This window comes from Gobius niger (assembly GCF_951799975.1).
Source record: "Gobius niger genome assembly, chromosome: 11".
NCBI lineage: Eukaryota > Metazoa > Chordata > Actinopteri > Gobiiformes > Gobiidae > Gobius > Gobius niger.
The window spans coordinates 34,043,344-34,063,259 of NC_136862.1; the positions used below are offsets into that span (position 1 = coordinate 34,043,344).

The following is a 19,916-nucleotide window of genomic DNA, read 5'->3' on the forward strand; positions in this document are numbered from 1 at the left end:
GCAGCTGGTTCATTTGTGCTGCCAAGCGCTCATGGAGTGCCGTGAGTTTCTTAAGCCAGTAGGCGTGTATCATGTCAGGGCCTGGTGCTGTCCAGTTTTTCATACCTGAGGCTCTTTCTTGGACGTCTGCCACTGTGATGGTAACTGGATTCTGTTCAGGGAGGTTGCTGTGGTCCTCTCTCAGAGCCACCAGCCACTGTGCATCACTGTTGTGTGCTGCCTCCTTCTCCCATATGCATTTCCAGTACTGTTCAGTTTCCAGCCTTGGTGGGTCTGCTCTGTTATTGTTACCCTGCCACTGAGCGTACACTTTCGCTGGTTGAGTTGCGAACAGACGATTTACTCGTCTGGCTTCGTTGTCTCTCGTGTATCTCTTTAGGGGGCTGGCCAAGGCTTGGAAACTGCCAGGTATGGGCATCTGGCTGTACCTTTTGGGCACTTGCTTTTTCATTGCACCTTTCAAGGCCTCTGTCAATTGACTCACTTCCCTCCGTGCTGCCTTGATGTTTTCCTCCAGCCTTCTTTTCCATGGTGGGTATTTCATCTCATGGTTGCTCTTACGATAGCCAAGCGTCTCTAGGATCACTGCTGCTGTGGAGTATATCAGCTCATTGGTTTCAGTGATGGTTGATTTAGGATTTGCTCTCAGAGCTGCATTCACATCTTCTAGGAGACTTTCTGACAGTACTTCTCTTAGCCTCTGTAATTGGCTTTGGGGTTGCCTGCTGGACATTTTTGCCATGATCTTATTTTTCAGGCCAGTCGCTGCCTTGTTCAGCGTGATTGCGCTTATTGGGGCTTCGTACCCAATCTCCATTGGGGGGGCTGGTGTTAACTCCCCTCTGACCTGGTGTCCTGGCTCCCTGTTGCCGGAGCATTGGTGTTGTACCTCGTCAATCTCAAGTTGTGATAGCAGTTGCCGTTTGTGGATGTTGGAACACTGAGCTACTAGTTGTTTTGCCTTGAGTTTGGACTGTGGGTTTCGAAGTAACCATTTCTCCCACATCCTCTGCATGTAGCCCCTCTGGCTCGGGTTACTGGAGTAGTAGCTCCATCAGAGCCCTGTTCTCGCATCTCGCCCATTTCCGCCTTGTTCCAGTAGCCCATTTTACATCAAGGTGCTCTGGTTCCCCAGCACCTGACGCAGACCTTGTTTGGCCGGGCAACGTCTGAGCTGGCATGTCATTCATTTCATTGTCTCTCATCATTGTATGAGGTAGGCAGTAGCGTGAAGGGTCTTTCCTTTCATATATCTATAATAGAAACCGCAATCTCAATGGCCGCTGCCTGGGCGCCGCCATGTTTATTTCCCATACCGACTTTGAAGCTAAGCAGGGACGGGCCTGGTTAGGACTGGGATGGGAGACAGTTTGGGAACACCAGGAAGCCTGGCGACAGTACTGAGTGTGTGCGTGGTTGGTGCTGCCGTGCGTGTGCGCGCATCCAAACAGGGCGGTGCGTGTGCGCGCATCCAAACAGGGCGCGCGCGTGTATGTGTGCGCGCATCCAAACAGGGCGATGTGTGTCATCGTCACTCACCGCTAACCTGCAGACGCTCCGCACAGGTACAGTTACATCCTCCAAAAGACATCTGCGTGTCTTTGTTTAAGTACACGCAAAACATTGCCCAAAACCTGCTCAAACACGAGCCCCTAATCAAACGCGCTGCTCCGACTGATTTATCCTCCGTGTGAGTAAAAGCGAAAATGAAACTACCACTTAACGAGTGCATGGCCTGCACTGCGTAGTTTTTTTCTTTCTTTTTTTTTAACTTTGCTGCTGTACCATTTGTTTTCGATTCTGCTTTCACGTATTGTGAGCCCAGAGGTACATTTTATTCTAAAGCAGCTTGGAAAGCATTGCCAATTTTATTGTAAGGTTATAAATACTGTCTAACAACGATCATTAGGCTATTTCAGTTCAAAACCTACTTATTATTTTTTTGATTGTACACTACCGTGATGCACCAAACCACGGGTCCTGCACCGTGAACCAAACCGTTAGAGCTGAACCCCTAATATTTATCCATAATTATTCCACTGTCTCTTGAAATCTATTACCTGAGTTTAGCGAACATATTGTCGTTGTAGTTTATAAGAGAGGAGTACGGGTGCATCAAACACTCCAATTGCAGTTGGTTTGAAATTATTTTTTGCATTCTTTATTTTACACATTTGTAGTGGCCATACTTTTTTAAATGGGTTGGGAACCACTGGTCTACAGCTGAACTGTGTGACGGGTTGGACATTTCTTTGTAATCACTCATAATCTCAGAATATCAAATGTGGAGACTAGCGAGGCTAGTATATATATATATATATATATATATATATATATATATATATATATATGTATATATATATATATATATGAAGGCAAGACCCTTCACGCTACTGCCATTTAGCCAATTTGCCATTTAGCGCATATTTCCAGTTTTTCCAGTTAGGGTCTGGTCTGAGGAAAGGTGCTTAAGAGTGGGTCACCGTGTCCGAGGGGTGTGCAGGGTGTCCCTGGAGGTGCGGAGGAGCCAGGGGGCTGAGTGTGTGCAGGTAGGCGGGTTTGGGGGTGCCCTGACCGGGGTAGGGTTAGTGGATGAGAGGGGGGATGGTTGTGGTGGGTGTTGGGGCCTGGCTGGAGGTCTTGGGACAGGGGTGGACGTCTCAGCCCCGTCCTGAGGCTGCTAGGTCTGGGCTGGAGGTCTCAGACCCGGCCCGGAACTGATGGGAGTGTTGGAGGTCTTAGACCCAGCCTGGAGCTGTCGGGAAAAGACTGGAGGTCTTAGCCCCACCCTGAGGCTGTTATTGTCAGGCTGAAGGCCTTAACCCCAGTCTTGAGGCTGTTAGGGCCGGGCTGGAGGTCATAGACCCGGCCCGGAGCTGCCAGGAGCGGGATGGAGGTCTCAGACCCCTCCTGAGGCTGTTAGTACCAGGCCCAAGGCATCGGACCCGGCCAGGAGCTGTCAGGAGCAGACTGGAGGTCTTAGCCCCACCCTGAGGCTGTTATTGTCAGGCTGAAGGCCTTAACCCCAGTCTTGAGGCAGCTAGGGCTGGGCTGGAGGTCTTAGACCCGGCCCGGAGCTGTCATGAGCGGGCCCGTGGTCTCTGCCCCAGCCTGGAGCTGTCAGGAGCAGGCTGGAGGTCTTTGCCCCAGCCTGGAGCTGTCGGGAGTGGGATGGAGGTCTCAGAACCCTCCTGAAGCGGTTAGGACCAGGCCCAAGGCATCTGACCTGGCCTGGAGCTGTCAGGAGCAGGCTGGAGGTCTCTGCCCCAGCCTGGAGCTGTCGGGAGCGGGTTGGAGGTCTCAGACCCTTCCTGAGGCTGTTAGGACCGGGCCCGAGGTATCAGACCCAGCTTGGAGCTGTTTGGACTGGAGGTCTTAGCCCTGGCCTGGACAGGAGGTAAAAGCTTATAGCACCTGGTATTCTCAGGCGGTCTCCAATCCAAGCACTAACCAGGCCTGACCCTGCTTAGCCTCCAAGATCAAAAAATGGTCTGGATTGTTGGCACTCAACAGCTAAATCCCAAAAACAGCGCGGCACTCAATGTGTTAACAGTCAAAATGTGCTAAATCTAACAGCCCTGTAATAACAGTTTGTGAAGGTTTAAAACAAAATATTTAGTAAAAACTCACTTTCAAAGATCGCAGACTTCACAAACAACTTGAATAAACAAGCAAAGAATAGTTATTTAATCAAATTCAATACCATTGTAAAATATTAAATAAGTAAAGAGATCAACAGCACATAACATTCAGATAAATGAATTTTGCATATGCTTCATAATGCAAATCTTGCTTATTGACGTGGACGCCCTAAACAATGTTGGAATTAAACAAAAAATTGTAGAAATTCTTTTTTTGACCAAAGGAATGTTTTAATACTGGGGACATGATAATTGGTTGACATTGGGGCGTTTGATGCACCCTAACATATATATATATATATATATATATATATATATATATATATATATATATATATATATATATATATATACAAGATCACTCCAAAAGAGGAATGGTTTTGCAGGTGGTGACCACAGACCATTTCCCTGTCTTCATCCTTTGTACTGTATTTTTGGAACACTTTTGCATTTGTCCAGTGTTCTCACCACTAGAGGCATCATGAGGAGCATCTACAACCCACAGAAGCTGCTCAGGGAGTGATGCTCATCCAAAATGGCACGTCCATTCGTGCTGTGGCAAGAAGGTTTACTTTGTCTCCCAGCGCAGTGTCCAGAGCATGGAGGAGATACCAGGAGACAGGCCAGTACACCAGGAGACCTGGGGGGGGCCGACCGAGGTCAACAACCCAGCAGCAGGACCGCTATCTGCTCATTTGTGCACGGAGACACAGGAGAAGCACTGCCCGAGCCCTACAAAATGACCTCCAGAGGGCCACAAATGTGCGTGTTGGTCCTCAAACGGTCAGAACCGACTCCATGAGGGGGGTATGAGGGCCCGACGTCCAGTTGCATTGTGTTTTTTGAGTGTGCCCTAAGTTTTTGTGAGCAGTGTGTATATATATATATAACGATTCATCTATTTAATCGATGTATCGATATGTTATGTCTTTGATCTGATATATCGATCGGCGCTCGGCTAGCTAGCATCGATTCTGGCCACACATCGATGTACATCGCTTTTAATTAATAATGATAGATTTGTATCGATATATTGAAAAGAAACATTAAATCAAAATACAATTACATTATTTTTGCTTCAAATATTGGGCTAAATGTTACTTTATTCAACTTTTAACCCGTTTTTGGTGACGTTGCGTCATCATGGAGCGCCTGTGGCCGCAGGGGAGTTACGTCAGGAGCAACAATAACAGAAGCACGTTGTGCGCGTTCATCGAGGAAGAGTTTATTTTTGTAAGAAAGATGATAATCATCAGACAACGGGTCGCTGGTGGTAGACTGTATATGTTGGGACTTTATGTTTTATTTTGGAAATTCCGGCCAAATTGATTGCGTCATTTCCCTTTCTTGTAACCGGAAATGTTTAAATCTGTCATGGCGGGTGTTTGTTAAACACTAGCGCCTGGTTCATTCCACTGGACGCTATAGTATAAATGCCAAGGGAAATCTAACGGCAGCCTGACAATCATGCAAGAGCCTCCACATGGGCCGCATCGAAAAGCTACTCACAGCAGGCAGCCAGGTGAGAGAAAAAGTTCTGTTTCGGGGCTAAAGCCGAGTAAACACAGCAAGATATCCTTTTGTCTTATATGATTTTTAGATGTTACATTGTAAGACGTGGTGATTGTAAAGTGAACGAGCCTGCACGGGCCTGGGCCGTGTGGTTCAAAGTTTGAAGTCTGTCGTAGCATTTCAGGCTATGGATGAACTGGAGGCGCTTGATAACTAGGTTAATGAGAGAAACTGGTGGAAAGTCAAATGCAGTCTGGTAATAGCTGGTGTTGTTGCTTTTGGCTCTGGCGATGCGCTGCTAGTGTTGTATTTTGTTGGCATTGTTGTTAACAGAGGTTGTAGCGAGAGGATGAGGCGCTCTGTGAGTCCAAAACATATACACTACAGTGTCTGTGTGTGAGACGTGACGGTCAAAATCATGCAGTGACACCCAGGTAACTTTGTTAGGTAACTTGTCATGTGACAGCGGCCCTTCATTTTTCCTGTCCCACTCACTGAAAGGCTGTATAAGCTGTATTTGGGGGCTTCACTCAAGAAGATGTAAAGCCAAAAGAAGAGAGGTCTTAAACTGAAAATAAACTGAAGATTATACTGTAACTAAAATATATATACAGCTCTTTATCTTAGCTGTTTATTGCACTTTTGTGAGTGTATTTTGTCCACTGTTGTTTGATTCAACAATCAGCAAATCTGAAGTGAATTTTTAAATAAAATCCGGTGCAAATGCCTTGTGTTGTATTTATGATCAGTTACTTGTAATAATTATTGCTTAATTTGCTGAAAATCCAATGTTCAAAGTATCGAATATCGTATCGAAAATCCACTGTATCGCTCAAATCGTATCGGTCCAAAAAAAATGATACATCGTTTTATATCGAATTGTTTGGCCTCAAATCGATACATATCGTATCGCTTAAAAAACGTATAGTTACACCCCTAATATATATATATATATATATATATATATATATATATATATATATATATATATATACATATATATACATGCACTGACGCTGAGGTGAAAGTTATACCGCTTTATACTACGACAAGTGGTCAGCGAGGAGAGGGCTGTGTGGCCGTGTGGTCATTGGGTGCTCACAGATATGAGTGCTTCTGACGTGGTTTCTGCTGATCAGAGACGTTATGCCACGTTTACTAAAATAGAACTTGTCCAAAGAGACTTGCAACTATTCAATAATGCCAAACCATTTGTAAGTTTTTAGTAGCCCACTGTAGCCAGAAAAAAACTGATACCATTTTATTTTGTATGGTATAGGGTAGCATATTTTGCAGTGTGTGCTATATTTCTATAAATAGTCAATAAAAGTTTAAAATCTATACTGAAAAATTGAAAATGTAACAATGTTTTGTCCTTTTTGAATATAATTCAAATAGAAGACAGTATCTTCTGATGTACAGAACCTGCTTTGGAATTCCACATTTTGTACAAACCTTTACTCTCTCTTGTCCACTCTGTGATGAAACTACCATTAGTCGAACTACAGTTCTAAAACAAATCTATCTATCCCATAAAAACGCTTGCGCTTACCTTCGAAAGTAGGTGGAGCCTGTGGTTAAGGTGTGCTTGTGTTTCCTCAGGTATGAGCTGAGGTCTCCGTGACAACACCACTCTGAGATCACCATCAAGCCACCTGCACAAAAGTGTGTGGATAAAATGGCATCACAGGAGTAGAGGACGGGAGGGCATCTGACATACCATCTTTGGTGCAGGCTCCCAGGGGGTTGAGGAGGTTCATGTGGGTGCCCACATGGAGCAGGATTTTTAGGTCTGCCAGGAGCGACTGGAGAGCTGCACCCGCTACAGGAGACAACAACACGTTACAGTTGATCAGTTGATTGTTTTCATGGGACATTATGGATTCTATGCTGCTCGTGTCATGTGACACACAAGGAATCCCCCCGGGGCCACTGCACTGCACAACTAAACAAACTGACTTTACACAAAAACAAAAAAACACCAAAGTTAATCTCCCCGCTGACTATCCACACGGACTGGCTGGTCACACTGATAATGGAAAAAAAAGAAATAGAATTATTTCATATTATTCATCATTGCTGGTGGTCGTATATGACATAAGTATAAGTAAGTAAGTATAAGTCAATTTGAAAAAAAAGAAAGTCTCCTTTGAGAGTGTTTTGATGTGTTTTATCTTGTTTTTGAACAAGAGGCTCTAGAGGCACGGAGGCACAAGAGGCACAGGAGGCACATGAGGCACAGGAGGCACAGGAGGCACATGAGGCACATGAGGCACATGAGGCACATGAGGCACATGAGGCACATGAGGCACATGAGGCACAAGAGGCACAAGAGGCACATGAGGCACAAGAGGCACAAGAGGCACAAGAGGCACATGAGGCACATGAGGCACAAGAGGCACAAGAGGCACATGAGGCACATGAGGCACATGAGGCACAAGAGGCACAAGAGGCACAAGAGGCACATGAGGCACAAGAGGCACATGAGGCACAAGAGGCACATGAGGCACATGAGGCACATGAGGCACAAGAGGCACATGAGGCACATGAGGCACAAGAGGCACATGAGGCACATGAGGCACAAGAGGCACAAGAGGCACATGAGGCACATGAGGCACATGAGGCACATGAGGCACATGAGGCACAAGAGGCACATGAGGCACATGAGGCACATGAGGCACAAGAGGCACATGAGGCACAAGAGGCACATGAGGCACATGAGGCACAAGAGGCACATGAGGCACAAGAGGCACAAGAGGCACATGAGGCACATGAGGCACAAGAGGCACATGAGGCACAAGAGGCACAAGAGGCACAAGAGGCTCATGAGGCACATGAGGCACAAGAGGCACAAGAGGCACATGAGGCACAAGAGGCACATGAGGCACATGAGGCACAAGAGGCACATGAGGCACAAGAGGCACAAGAGGCACATGAGGCACATGAGGCACAAGAGGCACATGAGGCACAAGAGGCACAAGAGGCACAAGAGGCTCATGAGGCACATGAGGCACAAGAGGCACAAGAGGCACATGAGGCACAAGAGGCACATGAGGCACATGAGGCACAAGAGGCACATGAGGCACAAGAGGCACAAGAGGCACATGAGGCACATGAGGCACAAGAGGCACATGAGGCACAAGAGGCACAAGAGGCACAAGAGGCTCATGAGGCACATGAGGCACAAGAGGCACAAGAGGCACATGAGGCACAAAAGGCACAAAAGGCACAAGAGGCACAAGAGGCACATGAGGCACGGGACGCGCTGCAGGATCTCTTGACCCTCCCCGAGGCACGTCCAACATGTATCTTCAATGTGGAGGCGTTGGCTGTGTTTGGCGTGAACTCAGCATAAGGTCTAGGGTTCAAACTTAGTCAGCTCTGTCTTATTTTCTTCATAAAGTAAAATATAAATACAAACAGGACAAACTGTGCTTTAACTTGAATTAAAAAATAATGGGTGAAGAGAAGGGAGCTCTAATTTAAACAGCAACAAATAAATTTAATTATTAATTATATAATTATATAAATTAATTTCACTTTGACGAGATTTAAATTATAACTCAATAATTCACAATGAGCTGAGTTTGAGTCCCAGCTCGGATATTCAGCATTTGTGCAACACCTTAACCACTGGAAACACATTGTACTTTCTTATTTTTTATTTATTTCATGGATCACGTTTGTGTTTTTTAAATCTCTTTTTAAATCAAAAATACCTTCAGTCTTTTCATAATATCTTTAAATCTTTGTCTTTGTGACATTAGTTTGGCCTCTTTGCTGTATTTTCTGGGTTAGTTTTTGCCCGTGTGAAAGATCAGATGACGTTGTTTGCAGGCTATGTCAATAATCTGAGCACCACAGAAATCAGATTGTGATCAGATATCTATTCTGTAAGTGTAGCCATTGAAAGACTGAAGGGCAAATGTCAGACACACTGACAGGGAGGTCTACCTTAACCCTGACGTCATGTAAGTGGGTCATGAGGCTGAAGTGCTTATCCACAGCGACAGTATGTTCTGTATGAACATACATATGGCAGCGGTGAGCCCAGCACTTAGTACCTTTGACTGTCGTCACTGTGGCTTTAGTAGAAGAGTTTGGACCAGTCAAATCCAGGACTGAGGCCTCGACAATCCGCCCAAAGGTCCCTGAACTTACAATGGAACCTATGCAAAAAAACAAATATGTACATATCAGATAGTCAAAGAACTCACCATGGGACCAAACATAAAAGTGAGTGATATTCAAATGTTCTAAAAAAGTGTCCCTGAACACATACAATTGTCTTTTAACAAATTTGTTTTACCCAGTTTGACATTCTCTCGAGGCACTTCCCACTCTGCTCCATACGGCAGCTCAGTAGGGTCACAATAGGAGACCTGAAGACCGTCCGGGCTGACCGAGTCCAGGAGACGCCAGCCGAGGCCCAACCGAGGCTTCTGAGACAGAAGGAAATAGTATATATCAACATCGTCAGAATCAGAATCAGAATAGGTTTGATTGTCATTGCTAGTGAACAGGTTAACAACATTCACGAAGCATGAGGCAGCATGAGGCAGGATGAGGCAGGATGAGGCAGGATGAGGCAGGATGAGGCAGGATGAGGCATGATGAGGCATGATGAGGCAGGATGAGGCAGGATGAGGCAGGATGAGGCAGCATGAGACAGGATGAGGCAGCATGAGACAGCGTCTCTACTTTCTCCGCAAGTTGAGAGCCAGAGTCCCAGCCTCCGTTATGTGCAACTTCTACAGAGGGACTATAGAGAGCATCCTGACCAGCTCCATCACTGTGTGGTTCTTCTACAGAGGGACGATTGGGAGAATCCTGACCAGCTCCATCACTGTGTGGCACGGTGCCAGCGCTGCCTCCTGCCGAAGGAGCCTCCATGTGAGAGCAGCGGAGAAGATCTGTGGAGCCCCTCTCCCCTCTATTAAGGAGATGTACTCCACCCGTCTCACAAAGCCATCAAAATCGCACCCATCACACAGTCTCAAGGTTATGCCTTCAGGGAGGAGACTGCGGAATCTACGGGTCAGTTCCAGTCGACTGAGGAACAGTTTAGTACACAGGGCCATCAGGAAGCTGAACTTCCTATCAACTTGACCCCCACTATATATGTATGTATATAGAGCGGCCCTATATAGTAACTGAGGAGTTACAGTCGGGACAAGGGTGTACCTTTCTCCAGACGACGATGAGAAGGATGAGGAAAATCACAGCTAGGACCACCAAAACCAGGACTGCAACCAGAACCTTAACCTGAGACAGAAGAGCTACATAGACACAAACAATATCAGTATGAAGCAGGACTAAACCAGGACTGAAACAGGACTGAACCAGGACTCACAGGAAGGCACCAGTCTAAGGTCCCAGGCACGACGTCCAACTGAGTTTCTAGATTCACATCGAACTGAAGAGACCGACTCCAAAGACTTCAGAGTCACCACACTGTGGACCTGACAGAAATCGACATGAGAACCAGATTTGTGGGTCTGAACAGGTTTTGGGGGTTACAAGAGAATCTGGAGGGGATTTTGTCGGCTTATACCAGAGTGAGTCCTTGCATCTCAGTGAAGTTCTCTTTGACTGAGGCTCCATCCGTTTCAGAAACATTTCTCCAACCGCTGTCAGTGCACCTGAACACAGCACACATATTACAACTAGATGTAAATCTAATCTTTAGTTTTGTGCATGTTAACATTTAATATTTTCCAAAGTGTTAAAATGAAAAGATAACAATCATTCTACAGTTTGTAAGTACAGGTGAAGCAGTCCCTCCTCTTCGGGGCTGGGAAGGAGTTTAGCTTTCAGACTGTTTGGTGGATAGAGCTGCCCTTCAGTCAGCTGGACCTGGCCCATGGGCTCTGCAGACTCCTCCCATGTGTGGGTGATGCTGCTGACCTGAGGTCTGGAGGGCAGGTGAACCACTTGAGCTTTGGGGACGGAGCTCCTTCAGACACACACATCACAGAGGCCACGCCCACCTCTGACAGCGAGCGAATCTTGGGGGTTGCTGCAGAGACAGGACATATGGATTCACAACTGTGTCAAAAACAGGCTTTGGATTTTAAGATGAAGTTCATCTCACTCTCAACTCTCCCCGACTATATGGACTAAAGGGATACTTGTCTTTTTTGATGCTTTCACTTAGTCTTTAGAGTGGAAGCATAACTTTGACAGACACTGTCTTAACATTATTATGAATAATTCAAGTGACAGAGGCCACTTCAAAGAGCAGAAGTCGAATGTGTTTAGTCGATTGGTGATTGGTGGGGCATGGAGGGATTTGAGAAATTTGAAATGTTTGGCTTGCTTATTGAGTCTGTATAGTCTAATGTTAGGGGTTGGCAACCATCATTTTATGTTAAAGGTCCTATATCATGCAATATCGACTTTTGGGGGCTTTTAGCCATGATATAATGCTATTCTTTTTTTTACAAAAACACCCCCAGAGTGGTTTTTGGCTTCATTCACACAGTTCTAAGCAATCCTCCTGAATCCTGCTCTCTGAGCAGCTGCTGCGCCCTCTCCTGTTGAACGACTGATTTGTGACGCTCTAACGTATTTTACAGGAAGTGCCAGACCTCTGTAATGTAATACCTTACGGTCTGATTTTAATTTATAAAACAGTCTTTTCATTATTTCTGAAAGAAAAAAAGAAAAAAAAGAAGTGCCCAACAAGTCTGCCCCTGCAGAGAAAACAAACACACCTGACACCACACCACTGAGCGTCCGAACAGATGTCATGTTTTGCACTGAAAGTTTTGCAAAGAAAGATAAGATAAGCCTTTATTGATCTCACAATGGAGAAATTTACTTGTTACATTCAGCTCTTAGAAACACTGAGTGTAGGCAGGAAGAAAAAAAATAGTAAATAGTAAATAGTGGTATCTTATATACAATGACTACCAAGAACTTTGTGGGGAAAAATGTCTGTTTTTTCATAGTGGAAACAAGACGACCGCTGTAACTGAACTGGCTGATACTCAGTTCAACTCTTGTATCTTCAAAATTATAGCAGATTTTTTTAAATAATTTACACTGTATATAGACTATATCTACCTCATGCAGTATGCAACATTTCATGTTCATCAGTTAATGCATAAATAAATTACAGGAAATTTAATTGGTGAATGTTTACCGAAATGGCCCTTTTTCATACATGTACTGTTGTCACATGCAATGTGTTTCTTATCAGGCTGGACTCGTTGTCTTCTCCCCCACCTTGTTGTTCTGGGAGGACGGTAGCGGGGGAAGTGAAAAGGTTAGAAACTTTAGACTTGACTTGACTTCTCAGACTTCTCTGTCAGTCTCACACATATGTTTACATATGTTTTATCATTTAGTCATTTGTTTTTCACAAATGATCTTTTTTCTAGGGGCTGGATACAACATCGCGTGGTGGTCAGGGACAGTGCCCCTGGATTGGCAGACTGGGGTGGTGGTCCCCCTCTTTAAAAAGGAGGATCGGAGGGTGTGTTCCAATTACAGAGGGATCACACTCCTCAGCCTCCCCGGTAAGGTCTACTCCGGGGTGCTGGAGAGGAGGATCCGGCCGATAGTCGAACCTCGGATCCAGGAGGAACAATGTGGTTTTCGTCCTGGTCGTGGCACACTGGACCAGCTCTATATCCTTCATCGAGTGCTTGAGGGTTCGTGGGAGTTCGCCCAACCAGTCCACATGTGTTTTGTGGATCTGGAGAAAGCGTTCGACCGCGTCCCTCCTGGTGCCCTGTGGGGGGTGCTCCGGGAGTATGGGGTCCGGAGCCCTTTGCTAAGGGCTGTCCGTTACCTGTATGACCGCAGCAGGAGCTTGGTTCGCATTGCCGGCAGTAAGTCAGACCTGTTCCCGGTGCGTGTTGGTCTCCGCCAGGGCTGCCCTTTGTCACCGGTTCTGTTCATTACTTTTATGGACAGAATTTCTAGGCGCAGCCGGGGGCCGGAGGGTGTCCGGTTTGGGAGCCTCAGAGTCTCATCTCTGCTGTTTGCAGACAATGTTGCTCTGTTGGCTCCAACGAACCTGGACCTTCAGCTGCTCTGGGGTGGTTTGCAGCCGAGTGTGTAGCGGCCGGGATGAGGATCAGCACCTCCAAATCTGAGGCCATGGTTCTCCACCGGAAAAAGGTGGTTTCCCCTCTACAGGTCGGTGGGGAGTCCTTACCTCAAGTGGAGGAGTTCAAGTATCTCGGGGTCTTGTTCACGAGTGAGGGACAGACGTATCGGTGCGGCGTCAGCAGTGATGCGGTCGCTGTATCGGTCTGTCGTGGTGAAGAGGGAGCTGAGTCGGGGCAAAGCTCTCGATTTACCGATCGATCTACGTTCCCACCCTCACCTATGGTCATGAGATTTGGGTAATGACCGAAAGGACAAGAATGCGAATACAAGCGGCCGAAATGAGTTTCCTTCGCAGGGTGGCTGGGCGCACCCTTCGAGATCGGGTGAGGAGGAGGAGCTCGGAGTAGAGTCGCTGCTCCTTCACGTCGAAAGGAGCAGCTGGGGTGGCTAGGAGGTGTTCCAGGCAGGTCCTATTGGGACAAGGCCTCATGGAAGACCCAGGACACGCTGGTGGGACTATGTCTCCGAGCTGGCCTGGTGTCGCGTCGGGGTCCCCCCAGAACAGCTGGAGGAGGTGTGTGTGGATCGGGAAGTCTGGGACTGCTGGCCCCGGGACCCGGCCCCAGATAAAGCGGAAGAAAATGGATGGATGGATCTTTTTCTTCTGCTCAAAATAAATCACCAAAGACAAACTGTTTGATCTTCCTTATTGGTTGTTTTCTCCAATTACACTTTTAAACAGGTGCATACCTATGTTCCCTGGGTCATATGTTCCCCGGGTGTGATTTTATTTTTTGTACGTGAGTTGGTACATCAACCAATCACAAGTCATGAGAGTGAAACGTCATACATATCAATCAGCTTAACCCTGACCCTGCCCTAGCCACTAACCTTAAAGGGGCTAGATGCAAGTTGGGCATTTATATACTCACTACTGCCACCTCGGGTCTTGTGCATAACTGCAGCCTCTATATTATACTAAGCTCATGAAGGACGGCACAACACCATAGGTCATTGTTGGAGCGAATAGGGGGGGAGAAAATACATAATTGTAACATTTTTAGAAGTGGGGCTACATAGGTACCGGGGAACATAGGGCTGACCCCCTTTTAAACTCTTAATATTCGAATTAAGACCCCGGCGAAGGACCGGAAGTGGACGGGACTGTTGAGCTCTATTCAAAAAATGACATGTAATATTGATAATGAAACATCATTTCAATTTAATAAAACGTGGAGGCGAGTGAGAAACTGACCTCTGACCTCCAGCTTGAACTCCACCTCTTTGATATCATAGACGTTGGAAACGGTGGCGACGTAACTTCCCGTTAAGTTCATCTGCACTTCTTCCATCTTCAGCACACTGAGAAACCTGCACAGAGTTCAGTCCTGGTTCAGTTTTTGTTTGGCCCTGGTTTAGTCCTTGTTTAGTCCTGATTAAGTCCATGAAGTGATGGCTGTTAAACTAGTGCATGTCACCTGAGTTATGGCAGTGGCACTAGAGTTGTTACAATACAATACTTTTAACAGCTTTAAGAGAAGCTTCTCCCTCTTCTATGACTCTAGCAACATTTTTAAACTCTTGTATCTGCTAGTCAAACCGGGACTTCCACTCATCCCAGTGCCTTTGATTTTCGAACAGGGCTTGTGATCATTTTTCTCTGAAGTCGGGGGATTTGTGCCCTGTTTTTTTTTTACCACCCCAATATGTTAGGGCTGCTTGATGGATTTTAATGGTTGGAAGACGGTAGTAAAATGGTAGTGCTGTGTTACATACTCAATATACGACTTATATACAATCAAAATCAGCTGTTCAAAATGATATCGTCTACAGCAGTATGAAAATGTACACCAGTGTACATAAATGATACCAGCATAAAGTTTAAGTGTCGCAATATTGTATCAAAATCTACTGTATTGTATGGAAAGTGCTGATATGTGGCAAAATTGGGCAGCATCGAATCGTTTGGCCTTATGTTGATATGTTTGAAATCGGTCACAGAACTCATTGTTACACCCTTACGGCCCGCGGGCCAATACAGGCCCGCAGGATGATTTAATCCGGCCCCTGACTTGTAGAGCACAAATCCCGTAAAAAAAAAAGTAAGTTTCTAGCCCATTCCTGTGCGGAGTTAGGATATTTTAACTAAATAACCAGTTTACTCATTCCAGCCACTAGGGGGCAATTTGAATAAATAAAAAATAATTCCACAGGTGTCCAGCAGAGGGCACTTACATAAGAGATCAGAATATAAACACATTATAGCCCGTGGTAAATGAAGCTTACCACCACAGAGTGTGGAGAGAATGAATAATGACTACAGTACTTTGAGAAACTTGTGAACAGGCTTGTAAAGCACAATACAAGTGTAAGAAGTTATTACTTTGGTCACATTACATAATGATGTTTTATTTGAAAATAAAAATAAATGGAAATTAAAACAAAGTGTGAAGCCTTGATTACTATTTTTGCAAACCACTACAGTGAAACAAATATGTGCCTGAATCAAGTGTTGATCTTGTGGATATAGTCGTGGGGACGACTGTGCAGGCGAGTCAAATTCTACTTCACAATGAGGCATTTTGGTCTGGGTCATAAAATTATATTAGTCAACCCGGTCCGGCCCCCCATCACAGTCAGGAACAATAATGTGGCCCCCAGAGAAAAAAGCCTGAGGACCGTGGGGACACAAACCTGGTGTGTGAGAGCTTTGTGGTCGATGCTGACAATGAGGTGGTTCCTGTGATGATGTTGGGATCTGTGGTTGCCATGGAGATGTTGCTGGAGCCGGATGCCGTGGTGAAGGTCCAGGTGATGTTGGGGGGCGGGTACGCTCGGATGTGCAGCGACAGTGACACCGTGTGGTGGAGCAGAGTCAGGACCAGTGTGGACTCTGAGGGACTCAGGTCCACAAACCCCCGCGCTGAGTCAAGGGACCAGACCAGAAGGACCAGGATTAGTGATTTGTTTATGTGGATTGTATCCTATTGTGTGGCCTTGTGCCTCATATCACAGAGATAAATGAATATTAACAGATATAGTTGGTCTCAATGGTTGTCATGGGACTTTGTAATCAGCAGCTGTACAGCTATGTCTGTGAAACAGCACCCAGTTTTGAAGTTTAAGTGATGCTGAAGTAGGACATTTACTTTAGTTTAAGATGAGGTGTGTATGAAAGGAGTGTCTGGATCAGCTACATGTACTGTATTTTGTCTTCATTGTGATATAATGGAGTGGAGTCAAGGATCGAAATTGATCAATGTGAGAGCCCTAGTGAGCTACCCCTGCTCCTTGGACAGGGCACTGACATACATGTAGTCTCATATTACTGAGAGGACTCATGATCAGACTCACAGAGGACAGAGATGTTGAGGCTCTTCTGCACCGTCTGCTTCTGCAGCGACTCTTCCACGGAGCACACGTAAACTCCTAAGGAAACACAGAGTTACACCAAGTAGGTTCATCTTCTCCTAGTTTTGCTGATTTGGAGGCCCACTCAATAGTTTAAATTGTAGATTGCTATGTCTCCTTAAATACAGTATAAACTACAAATTTAAACATTTCATATTTTAAAATATTTCAGTACATTTTAGTACATGCCTAGATTTTCTCATGTTCCCAGAGGCATTTAGTCCAAATTAACTTGGATTATAACAATTAAAGCTATATAAAATGAATATATTTTGATATCATTATGACGATCTATTTATGCTTTTTTCAATCAAATATTAAAATAACATCGTTTAGTTGTGTCTCCGGGTCAGCCCTCAACCCGTCACACAAAAGGTTCTCGTGTGTGTGATCCATTTTGAGCTCAAACACCAGGAAGTGACATCACTAAAGTCTTTTGAACGGCAGAGAAGCAGAAAGAGACACATGACTTTCTTCTTCTGTGTTCATTTTGATGATATTACGTAAAAAAAAGCTAAAAACCTATAGCTCAGCTCATGCATGCCATGTGGTCTCTTTGTGACACTCAGTATGTGCTACAGCAACCATTTTCCACAAAACTCTCAACTCCATTACACATTTTATTATTATGCAGATTTTATTGTGCGTCGTCAACCCCGTTATTCTAGCCTCAACACCGTTACACCAAACATTGAGAAGAATGTGATCCGAGGCACTCTGACTTAAATAAAAATCTTTTATTATAAAAGATTTTTCTTACATTTATAATACACAATAAATGTAAAAAAAAAAAAAAAAAGTATAATAAACATTTATTATATATTTATTATATATAATAAATGTAAGATCCAAAGACGCGCTCTCAGTTTATTTATTTCTTTAATACAATGTTATATTTTATTATTTTAGGGGCTACAAAATGTGTATTGGTTGACAACAGTCTAAAATGTGTTGTATCATTATATGACACATTTTGGTTTTAAGTTGGTAAAGCTCATTTGAACTAAAAAATCAGGTGAGCTTAAAAATCTTGTTTTGTAGACAAAAATATTAGGAGAGATTTACTGTTGTTCATTACAGGGTTGAGGAAAAAACATCACAAGAAAATAATCAATAATAATTCATATTTAATACATAAGATGGGACAATATGATTTCCTGATAGTTTAATATGTAGCTAATACTGTGATGTAAGATTTCAATTTGAAACTGATGAGGCTCAATTTGCACAGTTCTCGTGGAATGACGAATGCTGTCCCAATAAAAGATCATGTGACTGAAGAACCATGGCAGAAAGTTCCCCAAAATCAGTGGCTGTTTCCCAATTGCCAGGATCCTCGGCGTCTCGACCACTTCGGACGTCATTCGCGTCATCACAGCGCCGCCAAGTGGTTCCATTTCTCCTGGACCACTCGCCCCCTCGCAGCTCGACTCCTCCGTTTGGCTCATTTACGAAGGATACAGCAGTGGATCCTCCGCTGCCTCGGAGAGCTGAAATTACCCATGATGCACTGCAGCATAGTTTCTTTTTTCTTTTCTCGCAAAACTTTATTAGTTTGAACTCACTTTAAAAAAAAGTTGTGTTCCACATAAACAGTTTCCTGGCCTCTGTTGTTTATAAAACAGTTGTTTTAATGAGCATAGATTGACACGTGACCTGACGCAGCCGCTCCGGAGGTCGTTCCATTTGAGCTCAAAGGCGGCGGAGAGAGGACACTCCGCTCCGTTTTGGAGGAGCCGCCACCGAGGACGTCAACGAAGTGGCCGAACGGAGGATGGATCCTCGCAATTGAGAAACAGCCAGTGTCATCACGAAGAGAAGCAGCACTTTACCGAACGCAATGCATGCTGGTCCAGGTTAAAGGTCAGGACTACCCAGGTCGTGTCACAAACTGTTAACATGACCGAGTGTGACACAGATATTGAATATTTTGAGCGTTGAAAATCGATGTTTTAAAGGTCATCATGCAAAATCGACTTTTTGGAGCTTTTAGCCATGTTGTTAGTGTTTTTTGGCTTCATTCACGCAGTTCTCAGCAATCCTCCTGAATCCTGCTCTCTGAGCAGCTGCTCTGCCCTCTGCTGGTGAACGACTGAGTTGTGACACTCTGAAGTTTTTCACGTCATAGTGTCAAACAGGAAGAGCACAACTTCTGTAATGTAATGCCTTAGGCCTGATTTTAAGTTATAAAACAGCTTAAAAAAAAAAAAAAAAAAAAAAAGCAAGCGCTTCCAGGTCAGGGCTGAAAACAAACGCACCCCTCAGCATCTGAACAGATGTCATGTTTGCACTGAAGGATGTGAAGATGGAGCTCTTTCTAAACTACTCTGGACACGTCTGTTCTTTATTCTTACATAACAATAATGTCGCGGAGAAAAGTGAGTTTGGCTGCGAGAGGTGCAGGACTTTTTTCAACCTTCTAAAGAAGAGGCCACTCACCAGAAGTTGGAATTTCTTTCCGGGATTCGGCGACTATCACCAAAGTAGTGTTTTTCTGTGACTGTCTCTGTTTGGTGAATCTTCTCAAAGTGGATTAACTTTTATAATCAAAGCGAGTCCCCAATGTGATGGAGAGGCCAGGACAGAGCGGTGCTGAGTCAAAACACGTGTTGGCTTGTGTGTTAGTGTGTGTGTTGGCTTGTGTGCTAGCGTGTGTGTTATAGTGTGTCCGTTAGCTTGTTGGTTAGCGTGTGTGTTAGTGTGTGTGTTGGCTTGTGTGCTAGCGTGTGTGCTAGCGTGTCTGTTAGCTTGTGTGTTAGCTTGTGTGTTAGCGTGTGTGTTAGTGTGTGTGTTAGTGTCTGTGTTGGCTTGTGTGCTAGCGTGTGTGTTAGCTTGTGTGTTAGTGTGTGTGTTGGCTTGTGTGCTAGCGTGTGTGTTAGCGTTTTTGTTAGCTTGTGTGTTAGCTTGTGTGTTAGTGTGTGTGTTGGCTTGTGTGCTAGCGTGTGTGTTAGCGTTTTTGTTAGCTTGTGTGTTAGCTTGTGTGTTAGTGTGTGTGTTGGCTTGTGTGTTAGCTTGTGTGTGAGTGTGTGTGTTGGCTTGTGTGCTAGCGTGTGTGTTAGCGTGTCTGTTAGCTTGTGTGTTAGCTTGTGTGTTAGTGTGTGTGTTAGCTTGTGTGCTAGCGTGTGTGTTAGCGTGTCTGTTAGCTTGTGTGTTAGCTTGTGTGTTAGTGTGTGTGTTGGCTTGTGTGCTAGCGTGTGTGTTAGCGTGTCTGTTAGCTTGTGTGTTAGCTTGTGTGTGAGTGTGTGTGTTGGCTTGTGTGCTAGCGTGTGTGTTATAGTGTGTCTGTTAGCT

The 19,916-nt window shown here is 45.0% G+C and overlaps 1 protein-coding gene across 1 annotated transcript in view; it reads right to left on the reverse strand.

Moving 5' to 3' along the window:
- LOC306970362 (platelet-derived growth factor receptor beta-like) overlaps positions 1–19,916 on the reverse strand; it is a 44,373-nt gene that overhangs the window by 13,738 nt on the left and 10,719 nt on the right. Inside the window, exons 8-18 of the mRNA XM_079566318.1 lie at positions 16,569–16,643; positions 15,909–16,137; positions 14,470–14,585; positions 11,061–11,172; positions 10,708–10,795; positions 10,507–10,615; positions 10,338–10,432; positions 9,463–9,595; positions 9,218–9,322; positions 6,874–6,975; positions 6,706–6,808 (exon numbers count right to left, since the gene is read on the reverse strand). Of these exons, the coding sequence (XP_079422444.1) occupies positions 6,706–6,808; positions 6,874–6,975; positions 9,218–9,322; positions 9,463–9,595; positions 10,338–10,432; positions 10,507–10,615; positions 10,708–10,795; positions 11,061–11,172; positions 14,470–14,585; positions 15,909–16,137; positions 16,569–16,643 (1,267 nt within the window). The remainder of the gene's footprint in view (positions 1–6,705; positions 6,809–6,873; positions 6,976–9,217; positions 9,323–9,462; positions 9,596–10,337; positions 10,433–10,506; positions 10,616–10,707; positions 10,796–11,060; positions 11,173–14,469; positions 14,586–15,908; positions 16,138–16,568; positions 16,644–19,916) is intronic.